General features: G+C 44.0%; 2 protein-coding genes across 2 annotated transcripts; one reads left to right on the top strand and one right to left on the bottom strand.

The window, feature by feature from the left end:
* The first annotated feature begins 214 nt into the window (after positions 1 to 214).
* Positions 215 to 14,707, top strand: rad51d (RAD51 paralog D). Its single transcript, XM_076031947.1, has 11 exons — positions 215 to 596; positions 676 to 737; positions 2,874 to 2,992; positions 8,745 to 8,826; positions 9,022 to 9,156; positions 9,253 to 9,348; positions 9,462 to 9,570; positions 11,019 to 11,089; positions 11,417 to 11,584; positions 13,471 to 13,630; positions 14,569 to 14,707. The coding sequence occupies exons 1-10, from the start codon at positions 515 to 517 to the stop codon at positions 13,591 to 13,593; spliced, it is 1,047 nt and encodes a 348-aa protein (XP_075888062.1). The 5' UTR covers positions 215 to 514; the 3' UTR covers positions 13,594 to 13,630; positions 14,569 to 14,707.
* On the bottom strand, positions 14,145 to 25,928 carry lig3 (ligase III, DNA, ATP-dependent). Its single transcript, XM_076031946.1, has 21 exons — positions 25,781 to 25,928; positions 24,533 to 25,076; positions 24,161 to 24,289; positions 22,961 to 23,197; positions 22,727 to 22,878; positions 22,473 to 22,639; positions 21,732 to 21,809; positions 21,457 to 21,625; positions 19,827 to 19,982; positions 19,347 to 19,478; positions 19,165 to 19,244; positions 18,994 to 19,081; positions 18,811 to 18,888; positions 18,612 to 18,735; positions 17,570 to 17,712; positions 17,405 to 17,479; positions 16,715 to 16,861; positions 15,999 to 16,143; positions 15,542 to 15,618; positions 15,353 to 15,439; positions 14,145 to 14,795 (listed from the first exon to the last, which is right to left on the bottom strand). The coding sequence occupies exons 2-21, from the start codon at positions 25,053 to 25,055 to the stop codon at positions 14,562 to 14,564; spliced, it is 3,021 nt and encodes a 1,006-aa protein (XP_075888061.1). The 5' UTR covers positions 25,056 to 25,076; positions 25,781 to 25,928; the 3' UTR covers positions 14,145 to 14,561.
* Positions 25,929 to 26,359: the final 431 nt, after the last annotated feature.

Genomic DNA, 26,359 nt, shown 5'->3' with positions numbered 1-26,359 from the left:
TCCAAAATTAATTCCTGATTAATTTAAAGTAAAGTCAAGACCAAGGAGCTGTTCAGCAACAATGGTTGAACGCTTCATTAAAGCTACATTTAAATTGCTTGAAATATAGCATTGCATTATTTATAAATAAATAAATAAAAATTTAAAAAAGAAAGAATTTTGAGCTTTAAACTCTACCCCCAAATATCGCGATCACACATCGCTACGGAAAGCGGAAGGGCGAGACGTCACGGAACTCTGCGTAACAGTTTGAATCAGAAAGCGGGTTTTATCGAAGTTGTCAGCAACAAACAACTTGCAAGTTCCGTCTGGACCATAGTTTTAAGTTAACACCGTACTTTTAGCGTTCACTTTTGAACGTCAGTCGTAAATAAAATACCCCTGTCGTCCTGACCGACCAGGCTGTCAGGACGGAAAGGAGGAAATATGTCACTTAGCCGTAAATGCTAAAAACAAAGTTAGCTTCCAGCTTCCAACTCAGTTGGAATCGGCTGCCCGGATGTAACGCCACACCATGGTGGTGTTAAGGGAAGGAATGTGTCCAGGACTGGAGGGTGACTTGGTTCGCGACTTGCGTGCTGCCGACGTTAGGACAGGTGAGCAATTCGGTGTAGTTCTTCTCAAGTGGTTAAACCATGAATAGCCGCTAACCGGAGTGACTTTTTGCCTCCGCAGTGGAGGATCTGGTGTCATCCGACATCGAGGACCTTGCACAGAAATGCTCCGTGTCATACAAGGTATGTTCATTACAGACATCCAATATAGTAATCAATAGCTAAATAATGATAATAATAAAAAATACACGTTCGATTGCGAGAATCCATTGTTTCAGCGCCTCAACCAAGTTCTTCGCCCCTCCTTACAAACGTCCAATCTTTGTTTTTGAGGATACGAACGAATGAGTCAGAAAGAAAAGTCGCCCACATGTTACTTGGCACTCAGAAGTTTGGCTCTCGTCCACGCCATGATGACAGTGGACACACGTTTCATCCACGTCCAGCAGCTGCAACCTTAATCATGCGAGCGTTGTAATTAGTTGGATTACCACTTCTAAATCTTGTTGGTCTTCTGTGTAAATCAACCTGTTCACTCGGTGCTGTTGTGCAGGAGCAGCAGCCTCTGCTTCATGTTGAGAGTCACTTCTCGTTTGCAGCGAATGCAAAATAAATTTTTATTTAGAAAAACTGGAAAACAGACACCTTACTAAGACTATGACAATATGTCACTGTTGCTATGTTTTAGTTTTTGTTACTGTACATTTGCAGAGATTTCCATAAACATTCTGATTTAAATATTACATTTTACATAATGGCATTGCAATGTAGCTAATAGTGTGGCTTTTAAACTGTATAAAATATGCAGTCTAAACATTAGAATACATAGGCATTTTCATTGCCATTTATTTTTTCCTGATGCACTACTGAGCTGAAGAAAATGTAAAATAGGACATGGAAATTGCATTCATTTCTAGTTTAATGCAAGAATGAAAAGTTGACTGTGTGTATACATTAATGGATGAGAAAATATTAACCCTCTGACCCTGTTTACTACAAAGTCATTGTTGTTGTGTCCTTATTAAAAATCCACCCCCATCAAATATATATGTATATATTTTTCTGTAAGTTACATTGAGTTGGGTCTGCTACCCTGTGACTATTATGGCTTTGAATTTGTGAAGCAAGAGCAGCTTTGACTTCAGACTCAGTCTGGAATGAGAAGGAAATTCAGTCTAATTCACTTCTGACCTTTTTGGCTGGAAACTTTTTAGATGTGTGTTTATTTATTTATTTTTAGATCACATATACTGTTTTCCACTCAACTTTTTTGAAAGATATGAGAAACAACCACTTTTAAAAAAGTCTCACAATGGTCTCACAATGGTCTCAGAGATAAATGTCAAGCAGGGAATAATTGTGTGGGAGGCTGAGGGCCTGGATGTCAAGCAAAGCTTTCTTGGTTCAAAAAAAAAAAACTTGAGTGAGAGCTCTCAGATCAGATCAGAGCGTCTGCGCATGCAGTCTGGACTCAGGGAGGAAACTAGTTCTGTTTCCCATGGGACTTTAGAAAACTAACAAAAAGGTTTTATGTTGTATTGCTTTGACGTATATCGGTGGCATCTCCTTCCTATGAATGCCACAAAAAAGTTTTTGCTGCTTTTCTTTGAGTTGCTTAATTCTGGAATTGCTATAGACTAACCCTGTTAGGCAGCTCGAACAAGCCAAACTTTCAAGTCAGAATTATCAGAGATCACTGTTGAAAATCTGAGAAGAATATGGGTCCAATCAGCATTCCTTGTGGAGAAAGAGGCGGAGCTCCAGACAGATTTTAGGTGTGAAGAAAACTGTGAAACGAATGCAAGTTTCTTGCACATGCTCTAATCTAGTAAACTACATCACAAATCACATACATTGCATAAACAGTGAAGTATCCCCTTAGACCTAAGCTACGCTTTGTGCAAGAAGTAAATAGGACATTGCTGTATTGCCCTGAAAGGCTGCTTGAGGAGGACTTGAACTGTTAACAACTGGCTCTGCTGGTGGCGAGTTTTGCTGGTTAGCTGTATTGTACTGTATTGTGAAAAGATTTGATTAAGACTCCTAGATTCCATTAATCTCTGTGTAGATTATTTGGGTTGGCAAAAAAAAAAATCTTGAAAATATGAGAAATGGTCGAGATCACAGACATGGTGTTTCATTATTTAAAAACTCCTCTTTCTAATCAGAGAGACCAAAAGCCTCAACTTTTGGATTAGCACCCTGGTGGCCTAATTAGGCAGAAGACAGCGTGATCTGGCAGCATCCAGTGATGAAGATGAATACCTGTCGGCTGATCCGTGCCGCCAGCCTCACTCTCTGCACTCTGTTGCGTTCCAGGCGCTGTTTGCCATCCGTCGAGTGCTGCTGGCCCAGCACACAGCGTTTCCTGTGTCTGGTGCAGATCTGTACGAGGAGCTGCTCAGCTCCACGGCGATCCTCTCTTCAGGAAATCCCAGGTAAACATGTCTGAGCACTCGGATTTAGCTTCCAGGTCTGTGGGGTTCATCGGTGGGATCCTCAAGAAATGTCTCCACTTTTTAAATTAGGTCAGTTTTTAATGGGGAAATATATTTTTCTGTTATGCATCTTAGTGTCCTGCTACTCGGTGAAACTCGCAGTCGAGGCTGTGAAGCACTCAATCTGCCAGATACAGAAATGAATTTGGCAGCAAAATAATTATTCTTGCATTAAATTCAGAAAAAACGATTCATAAAATTAAAGCTGCAATCAATGTCACAGCTGGAAAAATGACCTGGATAGGAGGAAGTACGAAAAAGGTTTGGCGAGAAAAAATGAAGAACTGAAGCAATGTGAAAGTATTGCATTTACAATTTTAAAAATATGAACTAAATATGTGCAAATAGTTGGGGGAAATCAATAAAGTAGCGATTTTGCACAGCAGGACTGACGTGTGTTGGGTTTTCATCAACAACAAAGAGTTTTCAATTTTGACATTGTTAAATTATTTAAAAACAGACTATATCATTGTTTTACCTAATCTTTTCATCCTCATGTCTGGTTGGTTCTCCATATCGTCTGACACCACACAGCATCTTACAGAACAGTTATTTTCCTTTGGGAATCTTCTGAGTAAAATGGAAGAGGGACAAAGACTCTCTTCTACTGCAGCTTGTACAGTCAATAGTAATTGTGCCTCGTCTTGTATTCAGATGTCTGGTGACATTGATTCATTTTATCAAAGTAAAATCTCCTCTGTGTCACTGGAATCCAGTTTGTATTGACTTGGGCTTGTCGCATGCATCTGCTGCTCAGTTAAAAATACAGCACAGTCAGTGGAGGGTTTTAACAAAATATATAAATAAATGTATGCATGAGGGGGCCTGTTGCACCATTTTTAGCCAAAGCTTGTTGTTCCATTTGGCTCCTGAACGCAGCCTGGAGTGGCTGCATTAGCTTTGCTCCCAGCTTAACCACGAAAATACATCCCTACTCCTTTTAAACATTTTGCTGCAACATGAGAAAATCAAAATTTAATGACTGTAAAGAAGCGGCAGCCTCCCCTCCTGGTCTCCTTCCACAGTGTTCCAGCACCTCTTGAAATTAATCTGCGAGTCAGGCACAGCCGTTCCTGTGAAACCTTTTTTTTTTTTTTCCCTTCTTTTTCTTTTCCTGCGAGATGTGAGCTGGAAGCAGTCACAAGATGCAGTCATCAGTATGCAGCAGCCGCACAAAGCAGGCCAGATAAATCTTCCACTTTTTAGAGGGGGGGAAGTATCCTTTAGCCAGGACACAGACTGCACCGGACAAACGTGTGAAATGAGCCAGCAGCGGCATAATTTATAGCTCACCACCTTCTTCTTCTACAGTTAAACTCACTGTTTCAGCGTAATTAATGATCACAGGTAGCGCTCCCTCCCCCGCCTCTGTCTCTCTCTCTCTCTCTCTCGCTCTGCCTCTTTTTAAGTGTTTTATAAATTAGTCAGGGCTTTCGGATTGGTGACATAAAAGGGAATGAGTCATTGCTACTGGTGCATCTTGGCTGCCCTCTGCTGTTGGAGAGATGAACCAAAAAAAAAAAAAAAAAAAAAAGGAACGTTCCACCCCCACAATAAATCTGTCTAGATTTCAACTAGTCAGTGTCACTGTCACTGAGTGCTGTCGGCTTTAATGTGTGTCATTAGTGAATGCGCAGTTAAAGTGGCATTAGTGTCTGCATTAAACAGTGTCAACACAGGCGGCTTTATTGCAGGACAGAGACAACAAGCCACTCTGGTGTTGTTGTGATTGATCGACCTCCAAGCCAAACTGCACGCTGCTTTTATTATATGATATTAATGGATGGTGGTCTCTGTGATGGGGGATGTACCCAGCGTAGTGAACCAGACACAGGAAATAAGGGATATTTCTCAGACAGTAATGCTTTTCTGCTTTGGAACGACAGCTTAAGTGCTTTATGAAATATTGCACATCAGCGAGTGGAAAAGCATAATTATCTAGTTAGTTTTTACGAGTCAACTTGGATAATTATCTATTTTACTATTATATTTAAAATGATTTAAAGGTCCAGCATCAAGTTGGCAGCTAACTACTGTTGGAGTTCAACTCTTGCTCTATGCATGTTCTTATATTCATGAGAACGGTCAGAAAACCAAATTACTTTTATTGTACTGTTGGTGTACACTTTTATCAATGTATTTATGGGGAGTATGTTAAGCTTTTACCAATATGAAAGTCATAAATCAAGCCAAATTTTATAAATTGGATCTTTAAAGGCCTGGCAAGTCATGTTCAGCACCATCTAGTGGTAAGAGAGCAGATTGCAAGAGATGTTAAAGTCAATTCATTATTAAAGGGTGTTGGATGTACATTTTGGTGTGCAAGACGAGGGTCTCAGCTTTAGCACAGTTTCTGTGATGTGGACTCTGTCCTCTGTGCACAATGTGCTGACAAGTTGTGCCTTCAGCTCACCACCAGTTGATAATAATAATAATGGATTGGATTTGAAGAGCACTTTTCAAGGCACCCAAAGCGTTGAGTGGTGGTTCACAGTGGTCTTGCATTTGCTGCAACAACAACAAAAAAGAAATCTGCAATCCTTTGGCAAAATTGCGTCTTAAGTTGTCACAAAAAGCAAAGTGTGCATTTGTTGTGTTTGTTGAAATTGAAAAACTTATTATTGATCATTTGTAAGAATCTTGTTTCCACGCGTGCTTAAGCTAGAGGCCAAGTCCAGAAGGGTGAAATTTATTCATGAAAGGAAACACATTTATCATAATAAAGAAACACAATCTCGTCTCACCGCAGACCTTTTCTGCAGTTAATGTATTTAAATAAAGGACACCATTGTAGCTGATTAATAATCCAAAGAACTTTGGTTACTAAAACCTGTGTAGAAAATGCAAATAGTTTCTTGCACAATTACACAATGGTAATTGGAAAAAGAAAATGTATTTATTTTTACTAGAACACAAACATCTATGGTATCACTCGTTGGACAAAACAATTCTGTTAAAGCCACAGCGGCAAAAACACAGCAATTTCCACACTTGCTCAAAAAAAGAAAGCTGAGCCGAGCAGCAGAACACAAGCCTCTTTGCCGCCTCCACTCCAATCACACACTTGGATCGAGAAGTTCGCTCGGTACGAGGAGGGCTGCGTGGCGCTCTGATCTCGCTGATGAGCGCAGCCCGCGGGGGAAATTCTCGAGGCTGCTCCTTCCTCAAGGACAGTCACTTCCACCCTTCCCCAGCTCTTACGGGAAGGCAGAAGTTGAGGCTTCAGCAGCGGCAGAAAGTCCGTCCCAAACCAATTCCTCCCACTTTACAATCACGCTGCGGGTGATGAGATCCACTCTCAGTGAAACCCGCCCGTTCACACGGCGGGGCTTAACCTCCAGGCGGCAGGGACCCTGACTATGTAGATTTAAGTGCGCCGCTGTCACATCCATCATCGGGCCTCGCTGGCTGAGGCGCTGAGAAACTGCAAGCTGCCCAGATCACCAGTCAAAACAGCAAATCAAAACATTTGCCGAGCTAACAGATGGCGAAATGACGACAAGCAATGCGAGAACAGATGGATCCTGCAGAAAAACCTGAGGCTTTTTGTCAAATAAATCAAGATGTCTGCAGCCCGTGTGATGTAAGCTGCTAATTACCACTGAGATGCAAAGTTTCAGCGCCCAGTTTGTTGAATCCGAATGTCTTCTTTTGTTAATAACAAGTGTGTCTTGTAAAGCTGATTTTCTCCACCAGCTGGCTTATTACTGCTACAGTAAAGCTAAGTGGTCTAACAGCCTAAAAAAATGCTAAGCCTCATAAACAATTTGTCTAGAATTTCGATAAAGTGCACTTGCGATTTGCAGGTGTTTCCAATGAATGGTGTGAAGCACACAAGCCGCAATTCTCGTAAAATCTTGTCCCCGGGGGGGAGGATGGAGGTAGCAAACATTTTACGATAAATCTGCCTTTCGATGTTGTTTGCTGTCAACAACGGTTGTTATGTTTTTCTCTTTGATTACGTGTGAGAACTATTCCGTCTCTTCCCCCGTCCAAACACAACGCGCCATTTTCACTTGAAGTCCGGTGACGTGTAAATGCGGAAAAAAAAAAAGTGTTTCCATTACACTTCTGCGATATACCTCTATATCGATATGTCTGAAAAGCCACCTCATGAGAGCATTGAAACCTTTTAGCCATATTTGAGAGGTTTTTTGTGAAGTTTTGTTGTTTCCATTACCAGTTTTTCATTGCGATATTTAGGTTTTGCGCAATTCTTAGGGGTCGTGGAAACCCAGCGAATGACTTCAACACAAACGGAAAAACAAATCCATCCTTCACTTCTTTTCACTCCCGTCATGACTGAACACTTTGATCTGTGCCATTACCAACAGTCTGTGTGGCTTGACAGTGCTTTTCACTTCCTCAGTATCCCATCTCTCACCATCAGGTGTTGTCAGTAAAAGGTCGGCCCGTCGCGCTGAGCGGAACCGCTTGACAAGCAAAGCAGAGATTCAGCAACTCTCCAAACAGGGATGTTAACACAATTTTTTCCTGGCAGAAATATTGCTCAGAAAATGACATGTGACTTCTGGCTACGGCTAGCGTGTGTAGCGGCGTTATAGGCCACTGACGGCTGAGTGTGCACTCGGCCAGCTTCTTCGAAACCAATCCGCATGCCCGTCCCCGCCGCCCCTGCACCCTCGGCCCGGGAGGACGTTAATGGACCCTGATGATTTACTGCCCAAAGTTTCTCGCTGCAAGAACACATAAAAGTGAGAAAGAGTGAGTTGGAAGAGGTCGCGTCTGAACGACCTGCGTGGAGGCAGAGCCGGTGGGAGATTTACCTTGATGAACTCCTAACAAGCCTGACGCTGTTCTCTTCACACAACGTCAATGGAAAACAGGATCATCTGTAACCAAATTAAGAAAGGAATTTAAATGAAAATTGTCAAAAAATAAAAAAAAGAAGCTAATTATGTCTTCAGCATTTTTGACCAAAACCATAAAATAAATGCATGTTTTCAGCTTGAAGGCAAAAGAGGTTTGCAACCCAGCTTTCAACAACAGATGACAGTGAAACGAGTTCTAACAGGCCAACACTCTGCTGAGCAAAGTCACAAAGTCATCATTATAATAGCCCCGCGAAACTTGTGGTGCCGCAAACTACGTCTGAAGATGATCCAACACAGCTTTGATGCCATTAATTCCTAATGGTTGGTTGTGGTACTGCAGCTAAGAAAATGAATACAAATAATAATCATGTCGGCCGAAATTTACGTCACACTTTTGGAAAGGAGACCAGAAGAACCTTCTATTTAATCCCAGGTTCCACTTAGGAATCGCTGATGGGAACTCGCAGACTTTTAAGAGTTTTAAAGCAGGCACTCCGAATTAACTCGAAACCAACACTGAAAGTCCACCTACACTCAAAGGCACACTGAGATTAATGAAGGAGGAACTATTTGCAATTTGTTCACTTTCGAATCAACGTTTTTGGGAGACAGAGTTCTCGATAAATGTTGAGAGAGAGAAATGGCCGGTCGAAATTAAGATCTTAGCTGTGTGTGTGTGTGTGTGTGTGTGTGTGTGTGTGTGTGTGTGTGTGTGTGTGTGTGTGTGTGTGTGTGTGTGTGTGTGTGTGTGTGTGTGTGTGTGTGTGACTGCTGGGCTCTGCGGCTGCACCTGCGCCTGGAGTTTATTACACAGCTTGGCAGTTGTGAGTAATGAATTGCATCCCGTTTCTTCGCAGCTTAGATAAACTGCTGGATTCGGGCTTGTATACCGGGGAGATAACGGAGCTGTCGGGAGGCCCAGGAAGTGGCAAATCTCAGGTGAGCCTCCCTCGCCTCCCCCTTCTCCATCACTGATAATTCCAGACCCATTAATTCCCCCTCCTTCTTTCCTCCTTTCTTTCTTTCTTTTATTTTATCTTCCTTTCTCTTAGAAGATGATTGCGGCTGAGTTCGTTTGACAGCATTGACCTTAATTGCCCTCCCCCTCCACCCCCCACCCCCCACCCCCCCCAGGTGTGCTTCGGCGTGGCGGTGCACCTCTCTTATCACCTGAAACAGAGCGTAATATTCATCGATACGAGCGGAGGGCTGTCTGCCAGGCGCCTGCTTCAGATGCTGCAAGCTGAAACTGCGAACACAGGCGAGCAGGTGGGCGCTGGGTTGAGGAGGGGATGCCGGGTCCGCTGGGTTGTTTGGAGGTTGTTTGGATGCGATGCGATGTGATATGATGGCGCCATTTCACAGATGGAGGCTCTTCAGAGGATCCACGTCTTCCGCTGCTTCGACGTCTACGCGCTGCTCGACTGTCTGTACCGTCTCCGCACTGACGGACTCCTGCAGGTTTGTTAGCACACGCATCTGTTTTGTTTCAAAAAGGCGGCGGCCACAGGGAGCCTTTGAGAAAGACGGATTATGTTTTCTCCGGAATAATTCTGTCACATTTCCTCGGCTAGGCATCGGTTGCCGGTGGCGGCGGCGTGGCTGGTGGCTCTGTCAAGGCGGTGATCGTGGACTCTGTGTCAGCCGTTATCGCTCCGCTGCTGGGGGGCAAACAGAATGAAGGTGATATCTCTTTCTGCGAGTCCGTCACACCTGAGGCGGCTGAGTTTACAGCCGGGCCTGTAAACTCTGAGTGTGTTTTCCTCAAGGATGACGGTGGCGGCACAGTCAGCGGGAAAGAAGTGACGGCCTACACCGACTTGGAATGGTGTCACCAGATCTGTTTAAGACATGAAAGTTTCATAAAAAAAAAAAAAAAAAATCTCAATCACATTTAGTTAAAAAAACAACCTTCAAACCTCCAATTAAAAAAATCATTTTGAAAGTATTATAATTAGTGTGCGGTACGTGATGCCTCTCCCATTCTCTCTTTTGGTCTAACGCCAACAGAGTTTTTGAAAATTCCCCCTCCCATACCATAGGGGGCAGTGTATCGTAAGTGACACCAGGCACTAAGTGCCGCCACTTTGTGTTGAAATCCTGCAGATTTGAGCAACTTTTGATTGTAACCATGGCATCCTGTTGCTATGCTACAAATGTAATTAATGCTCTTGCTTTGCCACTACTCCCGTTCATGATCTGCTCATGAGCACTGCAATTATGACTTATTTGTCGTGTCGGTCACTCCTTTAAATACAGGTGCATGGTAACAAGCCTTCACTAAATGCCGTGCCTCTCCTCATTGTACTCCTGAAGGTGCTGCAGAGGTTGTTTTTAGCCTTGTTTTTGTCATTCCGAGGACACAGTGGGCGACCGCGGCAGGAAGAATCCATGTGAATGCAAACCTGAGGAGGAAGGAACATTATGTGTCTGAATCATGGCCGGGTTACAAAACATGAATGTGGTGATGAAAACCATTTTGCTGCTGCTGCTGGATGGTGTTTGTTCACCCTAAGAAATAATAATAATAATTTGGCCACTTAGAACAGCTGATTGTTCACGTTTGTTTTGGGCGCTGTTTTTAAACTGCAATATGTGAAATGTGACAAGTGACACACTTACAGTTCATTGCATGTTAACATCACTTGCTTTTTAATGTTTCCCAAATCATTAAATGCTTCTCAGTTGGAGCACACTTTAAGTGCAATTTTGCAGGCAAAGCATGAAGTGCAAATGCAATTTGCGCCACACCTGGAGACGTCTAAGTGTTTCTTCCTCTCTCTGTGAACTGGAAGTTGCAAAGTCTGAAAAGCGCAAAGAAAGAGACTAACTTTGCCATTTTCTAACCTTTCCATGTAAATTCAAGCATTTAGTTGCTGAACTCAGTTGCTCTTCTTTACTGTTACTTTTGCTCGTTGGGTTCCACAAAGAAACCCAACGAGCAAAACTGACCCAAAATCTTCTTGTTTCTCAGTTTAATTCTCTGTTTGCATCAAAGATTCCAGCGATGTCACTGCGGCTGTCATTATCCAACGGGCGTCCACCCTATAGTCGCCTTAATGCCTGTAGCGTTTCCTCTGAAGGACACTGTTGCTATTCAGCTCACGACCACACCCTCCGCGCTCCTGCAGGCATGTCCTTGATGGCACAAGTGGCAGGAGTTCTGAAGACGACAGCGAAGGACTTCAACGTGGCCGCCTTGGTAAGGATGACACGACTCGCGGCTGCTTAGGATGCAGACGGCGTTTAAAGTGTCAATCTGGATTTGGGCTCATTGTTCCCCACTTCAGAAGTGAAATTAAAGCTAAACATTTGACTCAGACTTTTTAAATGTGACAGGAAAAAAGGCTTACCAGTCCAGGAGTGTTGCTGGAGACTGAAATATATATTTAGAAAAAAAACAAAAACAAAAGCTCATGTTTTGAAAGGCACAACACATCATTTTTCATTCAGTTAAAGATAAAGTTTGTATTTCACTTCATCAGGCACCCTGTGTCTCATCCTCAAGTAAAACCTTATTGCTCTGCAGGTCACGAACCACGTGGCGAGGAGCCTCAGCGGCGAGGTCCAGCCCGGTCTGGGCGTGTCCTGGAGCCATGTGCCCAGAACCAGGATCCTGCTGGAGCGCGTGGACAGGTCGGCATCCGACAGCACGTCCAGCCGGCGTTCTGCAACACTGATCAAGTCCTCCAGACAGGTACGGCACATCTCCCTCCAGCTCAGTATTGATTCAGAGGTCAGAGGGGGTTTGTTGAAGAAGAAGGAGCCAAAATCTTTTTCTTTTTTGATGAGGAGGCTCCGTATTTGTAGTTAGGGACAGCTTCAGGGGAGATTATTCTGAGAGTTTTCAGTCTTATCACTCTGATTCACAGAGTCACACTGCGGCAGTCAATAGTCCAGGGGATTAGAAGTCCTTTGATGAAATTATCCCATGAGGCACTGCTTCGCTGGCTCTCTGACACTGCGGCCTTTCCTCACGATAAGTCACACAAAGAACAGAGTTCCCCTTCTCTTTCTCTGTAGACGTCAGAAACATTAGAGGAGCCACAGTTCAACTTCACCTCAGTGCACGTCCGTCTCACTGGGCTCCACTTGAAAGCTGTGTTCGGCCCGTCTTTGCATTGAGCTGCTGTGAGGCATTGTTTGAGTTGAGACAAAGACGGGATGAAAACAACAGCTGCAAACAAACTGCCCTGTGAAACCACTGAAGAAGACAGACCCGAAGTGTGTGTGTGTGTGTGTGTGTGTGTGTGTGTGTGTGTGTGTGTGTGTGTGTGTGTGTGTGTGTGTGTGTGTGTGTGTGTGTGTGTGTGTGTGTGAGAGAGACGCTAAAGAGTTGAAGAGTTTAGATACACTGTGGCTCAGCCCTGAGCTTCTGCTGTCTGTGCTCCTCAACGCACTGTGGAGCCACCATCTCTTTATTTGTTTTTTTTTCTCTTTCAAGTTAGCGGTATTGAACAGTCGTTACGTTGCAGGTCACAAAATCAACAAGCACTGTGGGAGACGCAGTTTGTGGTTAGTGTGTGTTGGTCAGTGCAGGGTAGACTGCAAAAAAGACAATCTATCACTTTTTAAGCTCTGGCCTTGGCTTTTGGCTCGTGCTATCTCCCCGATGGCTGCCAGAGGAATCCAGAGTGTAGGATTGTCTCATGTGGCAGTTTATTTGTTTATCCGTAATAAATTATTCAGTCAAGGTTGTGAACATTTCTTTTTCTTTTTTTCTTTTCCTTTGTTGTTGTTGTCCAGTCAGAGAATTCTGGCCAACACAAAATGTGTCCAACAGAAAGGTTTGCCTGTCCAGGCAAGAACACTACTGTCCCTTAAGCCTAAACAAGGTTTTTCAAAATTCTAATTGAACAAACTCTAAATTGCCAGGGAAATGTCAACTGTTTTGAGTAAACTTGGCTTCAATTTGGTGTTTCAAAGCAAATTGCTCTGGCGTTGTAATCGGTTGGAGCCCAGCGGTTGTCTCCCGCAAGAGATGAGACATAATGACGCTTTGACTGTAAAACTTTTAAATCCCTCCACGCCTTTTGAAAGAGGAGCCTGATCCTGGCTGCCATCTGGAGACAATTACCACTGGTGAAGTCTATCTTAGCCTCTCCTCCGCTGCCTTACGGCCCTCAACCCTCCACAAATTAGCTCCTTTTTTAACTGGTACAAAAGCGGTGATAAAGGCTTTTGTGCCGGCAGTTATCTGGGGGTTCTGGGTGACGGAATCTGCGCGAGCCGAAGGCTCCGCCGCTCTCACCGAAGCGACGGGCTATTCCACATAAACAAAGCCCTTTTATTTTAACTCCTATTAGTCCGTACATTCATTTGTTTCCGTTCACTTTTGTGTCTCGTATGAATGAGAAACCATCCCTTAAAGCATGCTTTGTTTGCATTAATGAATGATCAGCACAGCGAGTACATCTAAGGCACGGAGCTGGAGGGGATTCTTTTTCTTCCCTTTTTGATAAAAACCCACCAAAAAATAAAGGTTGTACATGAGCTTGGCCATGGTGACTGTTTAATCCAATGGCCAGTCATCCTCGATTGGTTTATATTAAACCAACACTTGTTGTCTGCTGCCCTCCGTAGCCGTGTTACATAAAGGAGGAGTTTGACCTACGTTGGTGGAGTCGATCGAGTGGAAGTGGAGGTGCAGAAGGAGAAGGAGGATCTTCATCGGGAAAGAGAAAGTTGGAGGAGATGGAGTCCTAGCAGGAGCCAAGTGCAAACATCTGCCTTCACATCAAAGGTACATGAATGTTTCTGCAAAACCCCTGCGGCAAATACACCTGCAATACCTTCCATTACCTCCAGAGGTTGTGATTCAGCACTCGAGAGGACTTCTCTTTTGACCAGCCCAAAAAAAATTTAACCAGCTGTTGAAGTTGACTGTAGTCTCTCGGCTGGAGTTTCCCTCAGCCAAAGTGTCTCGGGGATTAAACAAACATCATGACAAACCTAAAAGTCATTTGTATGCCGGAGGCGGCAGCAGGAAGACGTCTCTTCAGAGAGTCAAGGGAGGCTGAGAGCCAGTTGAGAGTAGGAAGACAAGACCTTGTGCAGAGAAGTTTGCTTTCTGTTTACACCTGTGTGGCAGGATACCTGTACTGTCCACGGCAACAACAACTCATTTCAGTCCAATCAAAAGTAAATATGACAATTGGGAAACTAAAGGAAATGAAGTTTCTTAATTTTTAGCTCCATGTGACACAATACCTTTAAATAAAGGCAAATATATATTTCAAAAAATCAAGTGTGCAACCTTTCAGTTTCCAAGTTGTGACGTTGTGATTTATTACATGATCTCCTTGTAAAATGTTCAGTTTGTGAATTACAAAAGCTTTGCCCATGGCTTTTCCCCCCCAATGACATTTCATTAAAGTTTTCTTACAAAACACAAAATATCTAAAGTCTCTCTACCACGAGACGCTACCAATCAAAGCAATCAGTCATCCATCACCTGAACCAATCGTCAATCATTGCCTGTAAAAAATAATTCTGACCAAAGTGTAGTGTGTGCTGTTCGGCGCCCCCTACTGGTGAATCAAACAGCACACTAGGTGAATAAATTACGAACAACATCTGAAAACGGTCTTTAAACCCACCGCCAAAGAAAAATAATCATTTCATTGTTGTTTGACGTTTAGCACTGTGTCTGTGTCACTTGTCCACTGGTGTCGCTAACAGGGCGGAACGACTCGCCTCTTGCGGATACACTGCCAGATCCAGTTGGCCGACACCCGCCGGGCCTGGCTGTTCTCCTCGGGCTCGGCCAGCGTGTGCGTGGCCGTGCCGGCGTCGTAATCCGGAACCAGGTCGCCGTCGTACGCCACAAAGTAGCGCCGCAGCTTGTCGTAGTCCTGCACGGAGGAGGGCAGGAAGAGCTTGACCCCGGTGAAGATGTCCAGCAGCGTCTGCGGAGGAAACCAGTGTGACTCTTCAAAGGTCGAGTAAGTAACGTGAGCAGCCACGCAGGCCAGATGGGACACAGCCAACACCACCAAGGGTCAAAACGCAACCTCAGAATCATCACGATAGAAGGCTGGACAATATTCCTGGACTTGAAATGACCCCGCAGGCTCATCCTGACAGTAAAAAATCAGCTTTAACATTATGAAATAAACTAGAATTTTTCCCATGCTGCAAAGATTCCTGAGCCTGAGAATATTTGCAGTTGGGTGGCAGTTGCTTACAGGAACGGTTTTATAAGTTTAAGTATGTTTGACGCATTTTCACATTAATTTTAACCACAGCCAGGACTTAAAATGCTGCTCCAGTTTATTAACAAGAAAATAATCATGTTAAATATATTTTTTTTACTTTGATGTTTTACTTGATATTCCTCTACTGTAATTAAGATCAATATCCTTGTTGTTATTAAAGTTTATAAATGAGTTTCAAGAAAACTTGGAAGCTTTATCCACTGTACAAAACAAGCTCTCCTAAAAGCACGGAAACGTCGTCAACCAACCTTGTTGTTCTTCGTCTCCAGCAGCTGAGAAGTCGGCGCCTTGGCTTTGGTTTCTCCATTGCTTTGAACGCTTTCACTCTTCTTAAACTGTGAACAAAACAGCACGCATACAAAAACAGAAAATTATAAATAAACTAGTCAGTCCTGCTTCAGAGAGCCACGCCGACATTCATCACATCTGTCAAAAACCTTTTTGGCGCTGGGAGCTTCGGCTGCTTTCGGAGTGCGAGGCTGAGACTTTGGTTTGGCCGCGGGGCCTCTGTTGTCTGAGGAAAGAGAGAAAGAGACGTTCATTGATTAGGGAGATGAAATTGCTTGTGAAATGATATGTGAAATTGCTGTTTGGAGGATGGCAATCATGGTATGTCATTTTAAAAACTTTGGTGTTCAAACTAAAAACTATTTTTGAAGAAATTACTTTAGTATCTGGCTTGCCATACTGGCAGTACTGCATCCAGCCACCAGGTGTGAGTCATAATAATAATAATAATAATAATAATAATAATAATAATAATTACGTTTACCGGTGACCTTGGGGAAGTATTTTCCCTGCATTTGATCCACTCTATTCGTAACTTCATAACTACACCATAACTTCTGATTTGGGAGAAAACAGCCCGAACGTGTCCACTGGACGTCGACTCACTGGTCTTCTTGGGCGTGGCCTTCGCCTGGGCGGAGGGCGACGGCGAGTTGCCACCGCTGTCGCCTCCCGACGAGCCTCTGTCATTGTCCGACGGCCCGGCGGTCACTTTGAAGTCGCAGTTCTCCTTGGATATGCGGTACAGCTCCTGCGCGAAGTGATGACACGACAACGGGCGAGGGATGTAAATGTCGCTCGGCGCAGCGGGAGATTGAAGAGCGGCGACGGGGCTGAATAATTGAGCGGCGCCGCGTTAACAGCCTCGCCCGATAACTCAGCCCGTCTGTCGACGCCGGCGCGGCTGCGGCTGACTGCAAATGTGGTCCTTGAGTCGGAACGCGCACCTGCGCTCCGATCGACAGCAGGTAGGAATATTTCTCTCCCCTCATCACCATGCAGCAGCTCTTTTTCACTGCGCTGAGGTAAGATTATGGGTCGATAATTTAATTTAATTTACAGTCAGCTGGAAATGGGCATGAAATATTTGAAATGAAATCACACGACAGCTTGAATTATTTGTCTTCTTGCCAACTTGCAGAATTTCTATGTTGACTAAATTTAGAATGACACGCAAGTGACATTTCCATTAAAATCTTAATTTTACCTCCACGTCGGTGATGTTGCTCAAGAAAACAATATTTCATTGTTCTTATGAAGTGTTTGCTGTTTCAGACGCCTCAGCGCGCACGCTTCGCAGCCCCAAGGTCGCGCATCCCTACCTTGAGCTGGTGCAGGTTGGTGGCGCTCTTCCAGTCCTTGTCGTCGCGGATGCGCGTCATGCGGGGGAAGCGGATTGATATGCCGTCGGCCGTGTGCATCTCCGACTTGGAGAACTCGGCGCCGGTGATCTCCCAGACTGGCGCCTCCTGCAGTAGCAGGCACGCAGCGACAGGTAAATTACCCACGGAAAGGCAAACACACCGGCTCCACTCTGGCAAATAGGGAATCTATCTTCTGCTCCAACGGGGAAAAAAGGCCATGAATAATACTTTCTGAGGGGGCGTTTGTGTGTTTTATTACGACTTCTACTTTCAGTCATCCAAAGGAAAAGTGGCAGTTTTAATCAAAGTGCAGTGAAGCAAGACAGTTTTCTGTAAATTCACGGCATGTAAAGCACTGCCGGCTTTCTAAAGCATGAGTTTGCGTCACCTCGGCGAGAGCAGAAGAGAGAATGTTGGCGGCGCATTCAAACTCTTGTCTTGCACTGAGTCTGCAGTAAACAGATCAACATCTGGGCCGAGGTCCAGCTGTCCTACACGGCCAATGCTGACCCTGAGACTTCCACTCTCGATTCCCACTAATCCGACTTGCCGGGGTCCAGTCTTTTGAGTAGCCAATCGGCTCGCACCTCGTGGTAAAAAGCTGCAGGAGAGCTGACGTGTCTGATGAGAGAGAGAGGAACGTCTCACCTCAGGATTGCGGATGATGAAATCTGGGTAGTAGTTCTTCACGACTTTCATCCAGCCTGGGATTTTGCTTGGCTCCTACACACACACACACACACACACACAGATACATTTTTATGATTATTTTATGACTGAACATTCCTCGTCGCTGAGTGGATCCTCTCTGACCTTGCTGATTTTGACCACATCCAGCTCTTTCTGGAGCCGGGCCAGCAGGGCGTCGTCATAGCCCCCAGAGCACTTGGTCACTGTGCACCACTTCTTGGAGTCTGGGTCATAGCAGCCCATCAGAAAGCTGGACATGATGCCCCCTGGTGGGGACAGAGCGGCACAGCCATCAGTTATGAGTCTCAAGTGGAGGGAGCCCGCAGCCTTTTTTATTTGAGGCTTATTTTAAGCTGCTTGTTAAATATTTATTCAGAGACGTCGCCACAACTTGATCTGATTTGTGCTTCCATCCTCAGCTCATCTACACTCACAATGAGCTGTCGTCATTATGAGCCCTGTTTCTTCCGTTCCTATCTTTGTCTGCACAGCTGCTATTCCTCCTGCATCCCAACCTCATTATCCAGCATTTGTTTTTCCTTTTTTTTTTTTTTTTAAATGACATCATCTCTCCCTGTGCTATAGTTACATTTTTTTGAAGACATTCCAAATAGTTTTTGTTTTTATTATTATTCGTTTTTATAATTAACAAATTATGGTTTTGGTGGTGTCACAGTTGCAAACACATTTTTTAAACCTCATTCAATAAAGGGATTCAGGGCGTCATTACCAAAACACTCATTAATTGCTTGCTGGTTGTTCACGGTCCCTTGAAACTCATTTTTACATTTCATTTTATTCTTCATCTTCACACTCTCCAGTGACGCAGCGTCACACAACAAATGATCCAAACTCCAAGCTGCAAGAGATCTAACCTCTGTATCTCTGCAGGCTGCGGCAAATTTAGCCTTGTATTTTCAGCCTCCAGCTAAATGGACGGATTTTAGCTACGTTTTGTTGGACCTTCTGCATGTTTGGAGGGCCAAAACAAGGCGGCCTCAGGGGGAAGTAGATGTTTGCCCAGTATGGGACCCAAAAGAGTTTTGAGATCCTTGTAGGCTGATAAAAGTAAGTCAAGCTAAAACTGTCAGAACAAATGATTTCTCTAGTAGGTCAACTGTGCAGAGACGCAAATATTTGAGGGAAGGATTTTTTTCTTTCTCACCGTTGGAGCCTTTTCCGTAGAAAGCACCCAGGACCACCAGGTCTGCAGTGTCCGCCATCGCGCCTTCATTCAGGTAGTCCTTCTTCACCTTCAGCCAGTGGCGCTTCCCTGGTTCGTAGCCGCCCTGCAGACACGCACAGATGACTGTTATGTTCAAACATTTTTCCATTTCCATTCATACAAAAAGTATGCAATGTACCTTGATGTCTTTCAGCACCAGGCCTTCCAGTCCTTCCCTGATGACCCGGGTTATCATTTCAGCCAGGTCACTTGCCCTCTGACGTACACAGACACAGACACAGGTCATCGTGTGCTGCTAAAATATAAAATAATAATAAAAAAAAAAAAACTCCTGGCTAATTCTACCTAAGCAGAATCTTACAGTGACGTGCTTCATCTCCGAGAACAGAATGCGGTTGTGGACCTCCACCATGTTGTCGTGCAGGAACTTCCTGCGTTCGCACAGCGGCCTGGAAAACATAACGCAAAGGTAAGATTGTGAATTGGCACTATGAAAAAGACTGGTTAATGTGAAATATGAGAGAACAATTACCTTTCCATCAGACTCACGCCATTAAAGTAAATGCAGTCGAAAATAAAAAGGCCCACGTTGGCGTCTTGAAAGGCGGCTTTCTGGGAGGACACGGCACAGGACAAGAATTAGAACTCTGGTATTTAAAAATTAAAAACGGGGCGAAGCTGTTGGAAAAAGCAACGCAGCCTGCAGGCATCAACCTTGTGGACTCCCAGGGTCCCGAAGGGCAGCGGTTTGCTGGTCTTTGTGTCGATCAGGAGCACTTCAGCGTCCAGTATCATACTGTGGCCTCCAGGGAAGGCCTGGGGGATGTAGTCCTTGAAATGCGCTACCTGAAACACAGACGCGTGGCTTTAAAAATACTAATACTGAAAAAAATAAATAAAAGAGAGATGGCTTAATGGATGGATGGGGGTGAATAGAACCCAAAGGACAGTAAAAACAACTTGATTAAATTACTGTCAGCCATACTTGGATTAAAAATGACGCAGGCAACGAAGCACTTTGACTTGTACTCACTTTAATGGCCACAGAGGCCTAAAAATACAGCTATTAATCCCATAAAGCTGAAGATAAAAATTGACCATAGACTGACGTATAAAATAAAAAATAAGGAATTAGGCTCGCTGTTGCTGTCCTCCTGTGCGTGTGTGTGCGTGTGCGCGTGCGTTCAGACTAACTTTGTGTGGCAGCACCGGCTTCAGGCTGCGGCTGAAGTAGCTGAAAACGGTGCCGTTCTTGTGGACCTGCACACGCTCGCCGTCATACTTGATCTCCGAGTACATCCCGTTGGGGCACTTCTTCATGGCGTACTCCACCGACTTACACGCCTCCGCCTATAATCAGAAAAGCACACAACATTAATCCACCACCAAGTGACTTTAGATCACCCAATGATTCCCTGGCCCACCGCTCCCCCAGGCGATGGTCAAACGTGGAGGACAGATCTTGCATCCTTCAGGACTTTAACCTTTAAGTAGCCAAATTCTCTCATCATCTGTAGTTTTTTTTCCCTCCAACTGTAGCTTTAGAGGATGCAAATATGACATTAAATGTTGGAAGTGATTTTGAAAATAATAAATGATAAATAATACTAAATGGTCGTCCTATTTACACAAAACACATTACGTGTGTGTGTGTGTGTGTGTGTGTGTGTGTGTGTGTGTGTGTGTGTGTGTGTGTGTGTGTGTGTGTGTGTGTGTGTGTGTGTGTGTGACATCAGCACATGCTTGCACGCAACATTGATTCAGCACACTGTACTCTTGTCTAATTCTGGTGTCTCGCCACATTCCCAGATCTCCGCTGTTTCATGTAGATTGTTGCAATCCAAGTGAAATCGCCACGTAATGACGCATCGCTCACATGCAGGATACGGACTGCAAGGTCTGCTGACTGTCCTGCTCACCACTCGTGTGTGTGTGTGTGTGTGTGTGTGCGCTGTTACGAAATGACGACCTTGAAGGGCTCAGCGGCTGCGTCTGACTGAGGCAACGCTGGGAAAGAATTCTACTTTGAAAGCCCTCAACCCGGAGCGTCCCCCTGTCCCCAAACTCACAGGGACTGCAGTGAGAAGCACCTCTGATGCAATAAAGAGGTAAACACGTTGCAATTCTGAATATTTACTTGCAAACAAAACTCCTTCAATTCTAACACAAAATCCCGCATTGACCTTGTTTGATGAGCAGGAGTGCTCATGTTCTTGCACTAAACAAGAGATTGATAATATCCCATAAGCCTTTGAGCCAACATTTCAAAAAGGTTGGAACTAACACATCCCATCCAATGACACCAACGATTCAGGAAGTCGCATCTCGTTGCGGAACCCTTTTGATGACAAAAGTTATTAAATCAGCCTAGCTGTGTTTTGTTGGAATCTATTTCTATTTTAGTTTTCTCGTTCTCACTGATAAAACTTGGCCTCTGGGCAGAAAACAATCACGACAGGATCTCTCTGTTGCCAGAGACAAAAGAAAAATAATTTGCAAATGAGTGACTAATGGAGACATAATGGTCTCGTTTTAAATGAGCAGCGAGTCACTTGTAGCGTGGGATTATTCAGGTTGGTTAAAAAAAGAACTGCCAGATCAACGCGTTCAGCTGCTTTTCCTCCAAAATATTTTTGGAACTGTGTATCTCAGAGGGCGGAGCCAACACCTGGCCAGTGGCGTTGCCACTAACCTGGGAGTTCACAAAGAGCTCCGCGTTTTAGAGCACACTTTTTGAGAGGTAACTGATAGAACAGTGTTGAAATAAAAATTTGTTGGAAAAAAAAAAGAAAAGAAAATGGTGATAATAAACATCTTGACGAACCAACATGGGCTGGACGGGGGTCATTAGTGAAGCTTCCACAGTGAGGAGTTTCCTGGGTCCTGAACCGTTGGACGCCTCCTGCTGGTTCCTCAGCACTCGATCCATCACATCGCCCAGATTACGGGAGGCCTTGAAGGCATCGTAGGCATTTGGATCCACAGCATCCAAACTGCGTAGCAACAGAGGGGGTAGAAAACAAGAAAGGGATTCAACAGTGTCCATCCTAAAGGACTGGCATGTATTTTAGCTTCCTAAAAGGATTTAAAGACACTTACACATGTTTTGCTCCTGCGTTCATCTTCAAGTCGTGTTTAATGAGTCGAATGATGCATTTCAGGTCGTTACCAGTACATCTGATATCGGGGGGGAAAGGCAGATTATTACTGGGAACAGCAGTAATAATTAGCACAACGGTATTACACTATAACGTTTTAGGAATGAGAAAAATAAGCAGCAAATGCAAGCCTTTGAGAAAAACAACACAGGAAGAAAATAGATAATAATTACTGGGAAATCACAGCAATCATGAGTAACTCTCATTAAGGATAATGGTTATGTTTTGGGGTTTTTCTGCAGTCTGAAACCTCTACAAAACATAGCCGCTCTTTGCTGCAGAGGCTTAATGAAGACTTTGTGCATGCGTGCGTGCGTGTTTCCCAAGGCAAAAAATAAATAAAAAATCCTGCGAAAAACAAAACAATGCGGGACAAGTGCAGCATTTGCAGATCCTGATGATGATGATGATTTGTGGAGGGTGGAAGTAATAAATCACTCAAAGCACAATAAAGCCATAATTTAGACACAGACAAAAGCAATAAACAGCAGCAGGGTTGCTGAGCGAACAGATGTGGAATTACTGTGACAGCAGTGACAATGGTGATAGTGATGATTTATGAAATAAAGTAGACAAAAGGAGTGGCACAAATCATTAATGTTAGAAACCTTTGCCATTTTCTTTTCATCCCCTTCCTGTGAATTGACATAATCAGATCTGCTCACAAAGATGGTTGACCTACTTTTTGGCAATGGACTCCAGTTCAGTCTGCTGCTCGTCCTCCTTGGTCAGCTGAGCGAGGCGGGTCAGTGAGGCGTCCACCTCCTGGATGGTCAGGAGGCTTTTGGAGGCAGCTGGGAACGATTTGCTCTCCTCAAAGAACATCCTCACCGTCTCAGACACGTCTCCCTGAAAGAGCCGCGACGCTGCCGTTAGTACAGAATCAAACTCCTGGAGTGTTTAGAAGAGGGAAAAAAAAACATCAGTGGAAGTTACCTGCTCCAGATCGCGCACCATTGCCTCCTGGTCACACCTGAAGATGCGGCTGAAGAGCTTCACAATCTGCTTGTCGTTCAGGTTGTAGACGCTCTTGATGACGCCTGGCAGGAGCAGCTTCACTGTCAGGTACAGATCCCCATGGAACTTATCTGGAAACCAGGTAAAGTTCAGTTCAGTTACTTTGTAAGGAGAAACCTGGACTCACCTCTGGCCACAAAGCCAAAAGCTCACCTCCGCCTGAGCCTTTCCTGAGGAACTTATCTATGATCTGCGTCTTGGCGTTGTAACTGTTGATCTCGGACACCATGGCGCACAGCTTGCGGAACTCTCTGAGGAGGCAGTCCTTGTGCTGGGGGTCACAGAGCTGCGCTGACAGGCTGCTGCCTGGGCCCACTTTGGCAGGCGATGCTGACGGTCCCGGGCTTGAACCCGAGCTGGAGGTGGAGCCGGAGCTGCCGGCTTTTGCGGCTAAAAGATGGGCAAAGTAGAACAAGAGCTAACGAGGGGTACAGTTTACAAACACAGCAGCTTCAACTACACCTCATGTTGCCTTGAGACCAATAGCAAGTCGCAGGTAGTTCCAAACTGGCGCATCAGACATCAAAAAAGAAAAGATCTGATCTGTCCTCTTTCACCTTGACCGTTTTCAATCTTCTTGTGTCTTGTTTTATGGTCAATGGGCTTTCGTAAAAAGATCTGAGAAATAATCCATCTGCTGTGTGAGGTTACTTCTGATGCCAAACACTTGTGAGTAACTTTCATATATATATATATATATATATATATATACATATACATATATATATATATATATATATATATATATATATATATATAAAATAAATAAAGGTTATGTGTTGCAGTTGTACTTCTGCTCAAATAAAGTTCTGGCTTGTTGTTTTGAAAATCTGTCATGATGACTTGCAACAAAACCCCACAAAGTTGGCATTACACACGGTCAGATGGTGACTTCTGCTGGTGTTACCTGGTTTACCTCTGACAGAGAGGACATTATTTCATCCAGGTGCCACGTATGGGTTTGTCAGCACTGTTTGTATGGAAATTTGATGGTGCAAAGTACCTTTTGGGCGGGGGGATCAAATCCATCAGAGCAAAGCCAGACTGTTATCTCTGTAAGAGCACTCCATTTATTCACCTCTTGTCAGATACAGGCTTCAGTAAATGAGGTGCGGGCTTCAGTAAATGAGGTGCGCATAGCTGAGTGCTTTATTTTTCAGCACAAGAATCCTTGATGTCTCCACTTGCCTCTTATAGAATATATGCTTTATGAATGTTTTGTTTTAACATTGCCTCCTTGCAAAACTCATTTCCTCTTGTGACAGTGAGTTTGAACTAAACTGACCTGAATAATTTAGATCTCACGGTCTAGCTTCCCTTTTTTTTGGTTTGTTACAAAAAACAACAGTGTACCTGTGAAGCCTGAGAACTTGCGTGGGGCATTCACCGATGGGTCTGCAGGAGGGGCCATCAGCTGGCCAGTCGTGTTCAACTTGGCCTGCGTCTTCTTCTTCGGACTCGCATTGACTTTAGCCATCAGAGCTACAGGGCAGATCAGAATAGGTGCTGCTTGAAAATCATGTTCGAAGAGAGGCGGCTGTGTATTTATGTATTTCATTTATGTATTTTAGTTGCTGTACTTGCTACTGGGATGTTGTTTATCCATCCTTCAGGATAAATGAAGTTAATCTTACTTTTTAATTTATTAATCTGGAGGTCAAGGATCAATCTAGATTCCATAATGAGAAGATTTTTTTTTTTCCTGATGCAAAGTAATAAATATACCTGAAACATGTTTATTAATAATCTCCTTGTCTTCATCCTGGAGCTCTTCCCAGCCCTCCAGCTCCGTAAGATCCTCAATCTTCTTGGTGGTGGCTCTCGCCCGTTCCAGCTTTTCAAATATGCACTTGACGTGGTACCATTCTTTCATCTCCCCCGCAGACTCGCTGAATGGGTTGGGCACGACCTTCCCAATGCGGACAATCCCCTTTGGGATTTTGTCCTTGCACTTCTTACATCCGGCGGTGCCACGCTTGGCGTACTCCACCAGGAACCTCTGCTCCGACATGTCGGGTTGGTTGGAGAAACCCTGACCAAGGAAGAGCAGCTGAGGAACGGTTTGGAGGGGTCTTCTTTTTGGTGGAACCAGAGAGAACGTTGCCGCTGGTCGAGAAAATGTTAAGACATTAACTGCTGAAGAAGGGCTTCTAATTCTGAGGAGGGGCTGGCACTTGACAAGCAATTCCCAATGTTGAAAGCTGAGATGCACAGTCTTTGGAGCTGAATGGAAAAGTGGTCTATACATCCAGTTTGGACGAGCTTGGACCTAAAGGAAGATATGAACAGCAACAATTAAATAGTTTGTTAGGATGGTTGGTTGTTGTTGTTTTTGTTAAATTAGCTTAACTAGATCAGTTCTAAACTGTTCAAGGAATTTCCCGTTTTAGTTAATAGTATCCCTGTTTTGTTTGTTTGTTTGTTTGTTTGTCCTCGTGACATAACTTAAGTCCAAAATGCTGACTGACGCCTCAGCTTTACGTAATTGACCGGTTATAAATGGTTCCTGGTCATTATAAACCTTTGGCTACTGGATAAATTGCTCTTCCAATTACTTATTTAATCCATTTTCTTCTGGTGAATTTGAGATGTAGAGCCCACGTGCATTTATTTAAACCCTGACATTTAAAGTCACTTCAGGTCTCAAATCGTACCACCAAACCAGTTTTTAAAAAGTAAAGCTGATGTATTTCCTACGATTGAACAGTAATGAAGACGTTGTAAATTAGCCCGAGGGTAGAATTTAAAGAAATACCTTAAATCGGTGCCGGATAAAATTCAGAGCAAGTAACTTGCCGTAAATGTTTTGTTTACTGATACAAAGGGAGCAGAAATGCTAACTAAAGCTAGCAGTTAGCCAAATACTCTCCACATGCACAGCAAGCTAACCGCTGTTTTGAAACAAACTGCGCCTTACGTATAGTAAAACAGAGATGTCTTGTCAATTTCCCGGCACGCATTTTTATCACGTACCTCATCGGAGTTGAGCAAATTATGTTGGCATACTTTACAATGCTGCCTCTTTCTATCTCATTGTTAGCAAACGTTAAGGACACCTCATTTACATCGTTCTGCTACGACGCACTTCCGGTTCAGTTCTTCATCATAAAATCTACAGTGCCGAGGAAATGGTATTAGTTAAGTGTCAGACACAAATGTCCATGTATTCGTTTCAGCGACGATGCATATATCGTTACGATCCCGATATTACATTAGAGGCAGATCTTCTAATAATGGAATGTTGGTTTTATTTCGAACAGTTAACGCACTATTTCCTGTGTATTTGTGTTTGCTTGTCTGATGGAAACTCGGCGTGGATATGCCATGGCATGTCTGTATCACGATAGGTTTTCTGGGGCTACTAATAATAATATATTTTGTTCGCAAAACATTTTCACGAGCCCATGTTCCCAAGAGCTCACAACATTTACCACTAAAAGTCTACATGGAATCGATAATGCCTCTTCCGTTCGGCTGTATGTTACGATTATTATTATTTTTTTAAATAAACTTTAAAACAAAAATATATTTCACTTGTATTTATCTACTATT

This window comes from Nelusetta ayraudi, unplaced genomic scaffold (genome assembly GCF_046127955.1).
Source record: "Nelusetta ayraudi isolate G7.1 ecotype Tasmania unplaced genomic scaffold, CSIRO-AGI_Nayr_v1 ptg000033l, whole genome shotgun sequence".
Taxonomy (NCBI): domain Eukaryota; kingdom Metazoa; phylum Chordata; class Actinopteri; order Tetraodontiformes; family Monacanthidae; genus Nelusetta; species Nelusetta ayraudi.
Note: the sequence above shows the minus strand (reverse complement) of the source record. Positions and strands in the feature narration are given on the sequence as shown.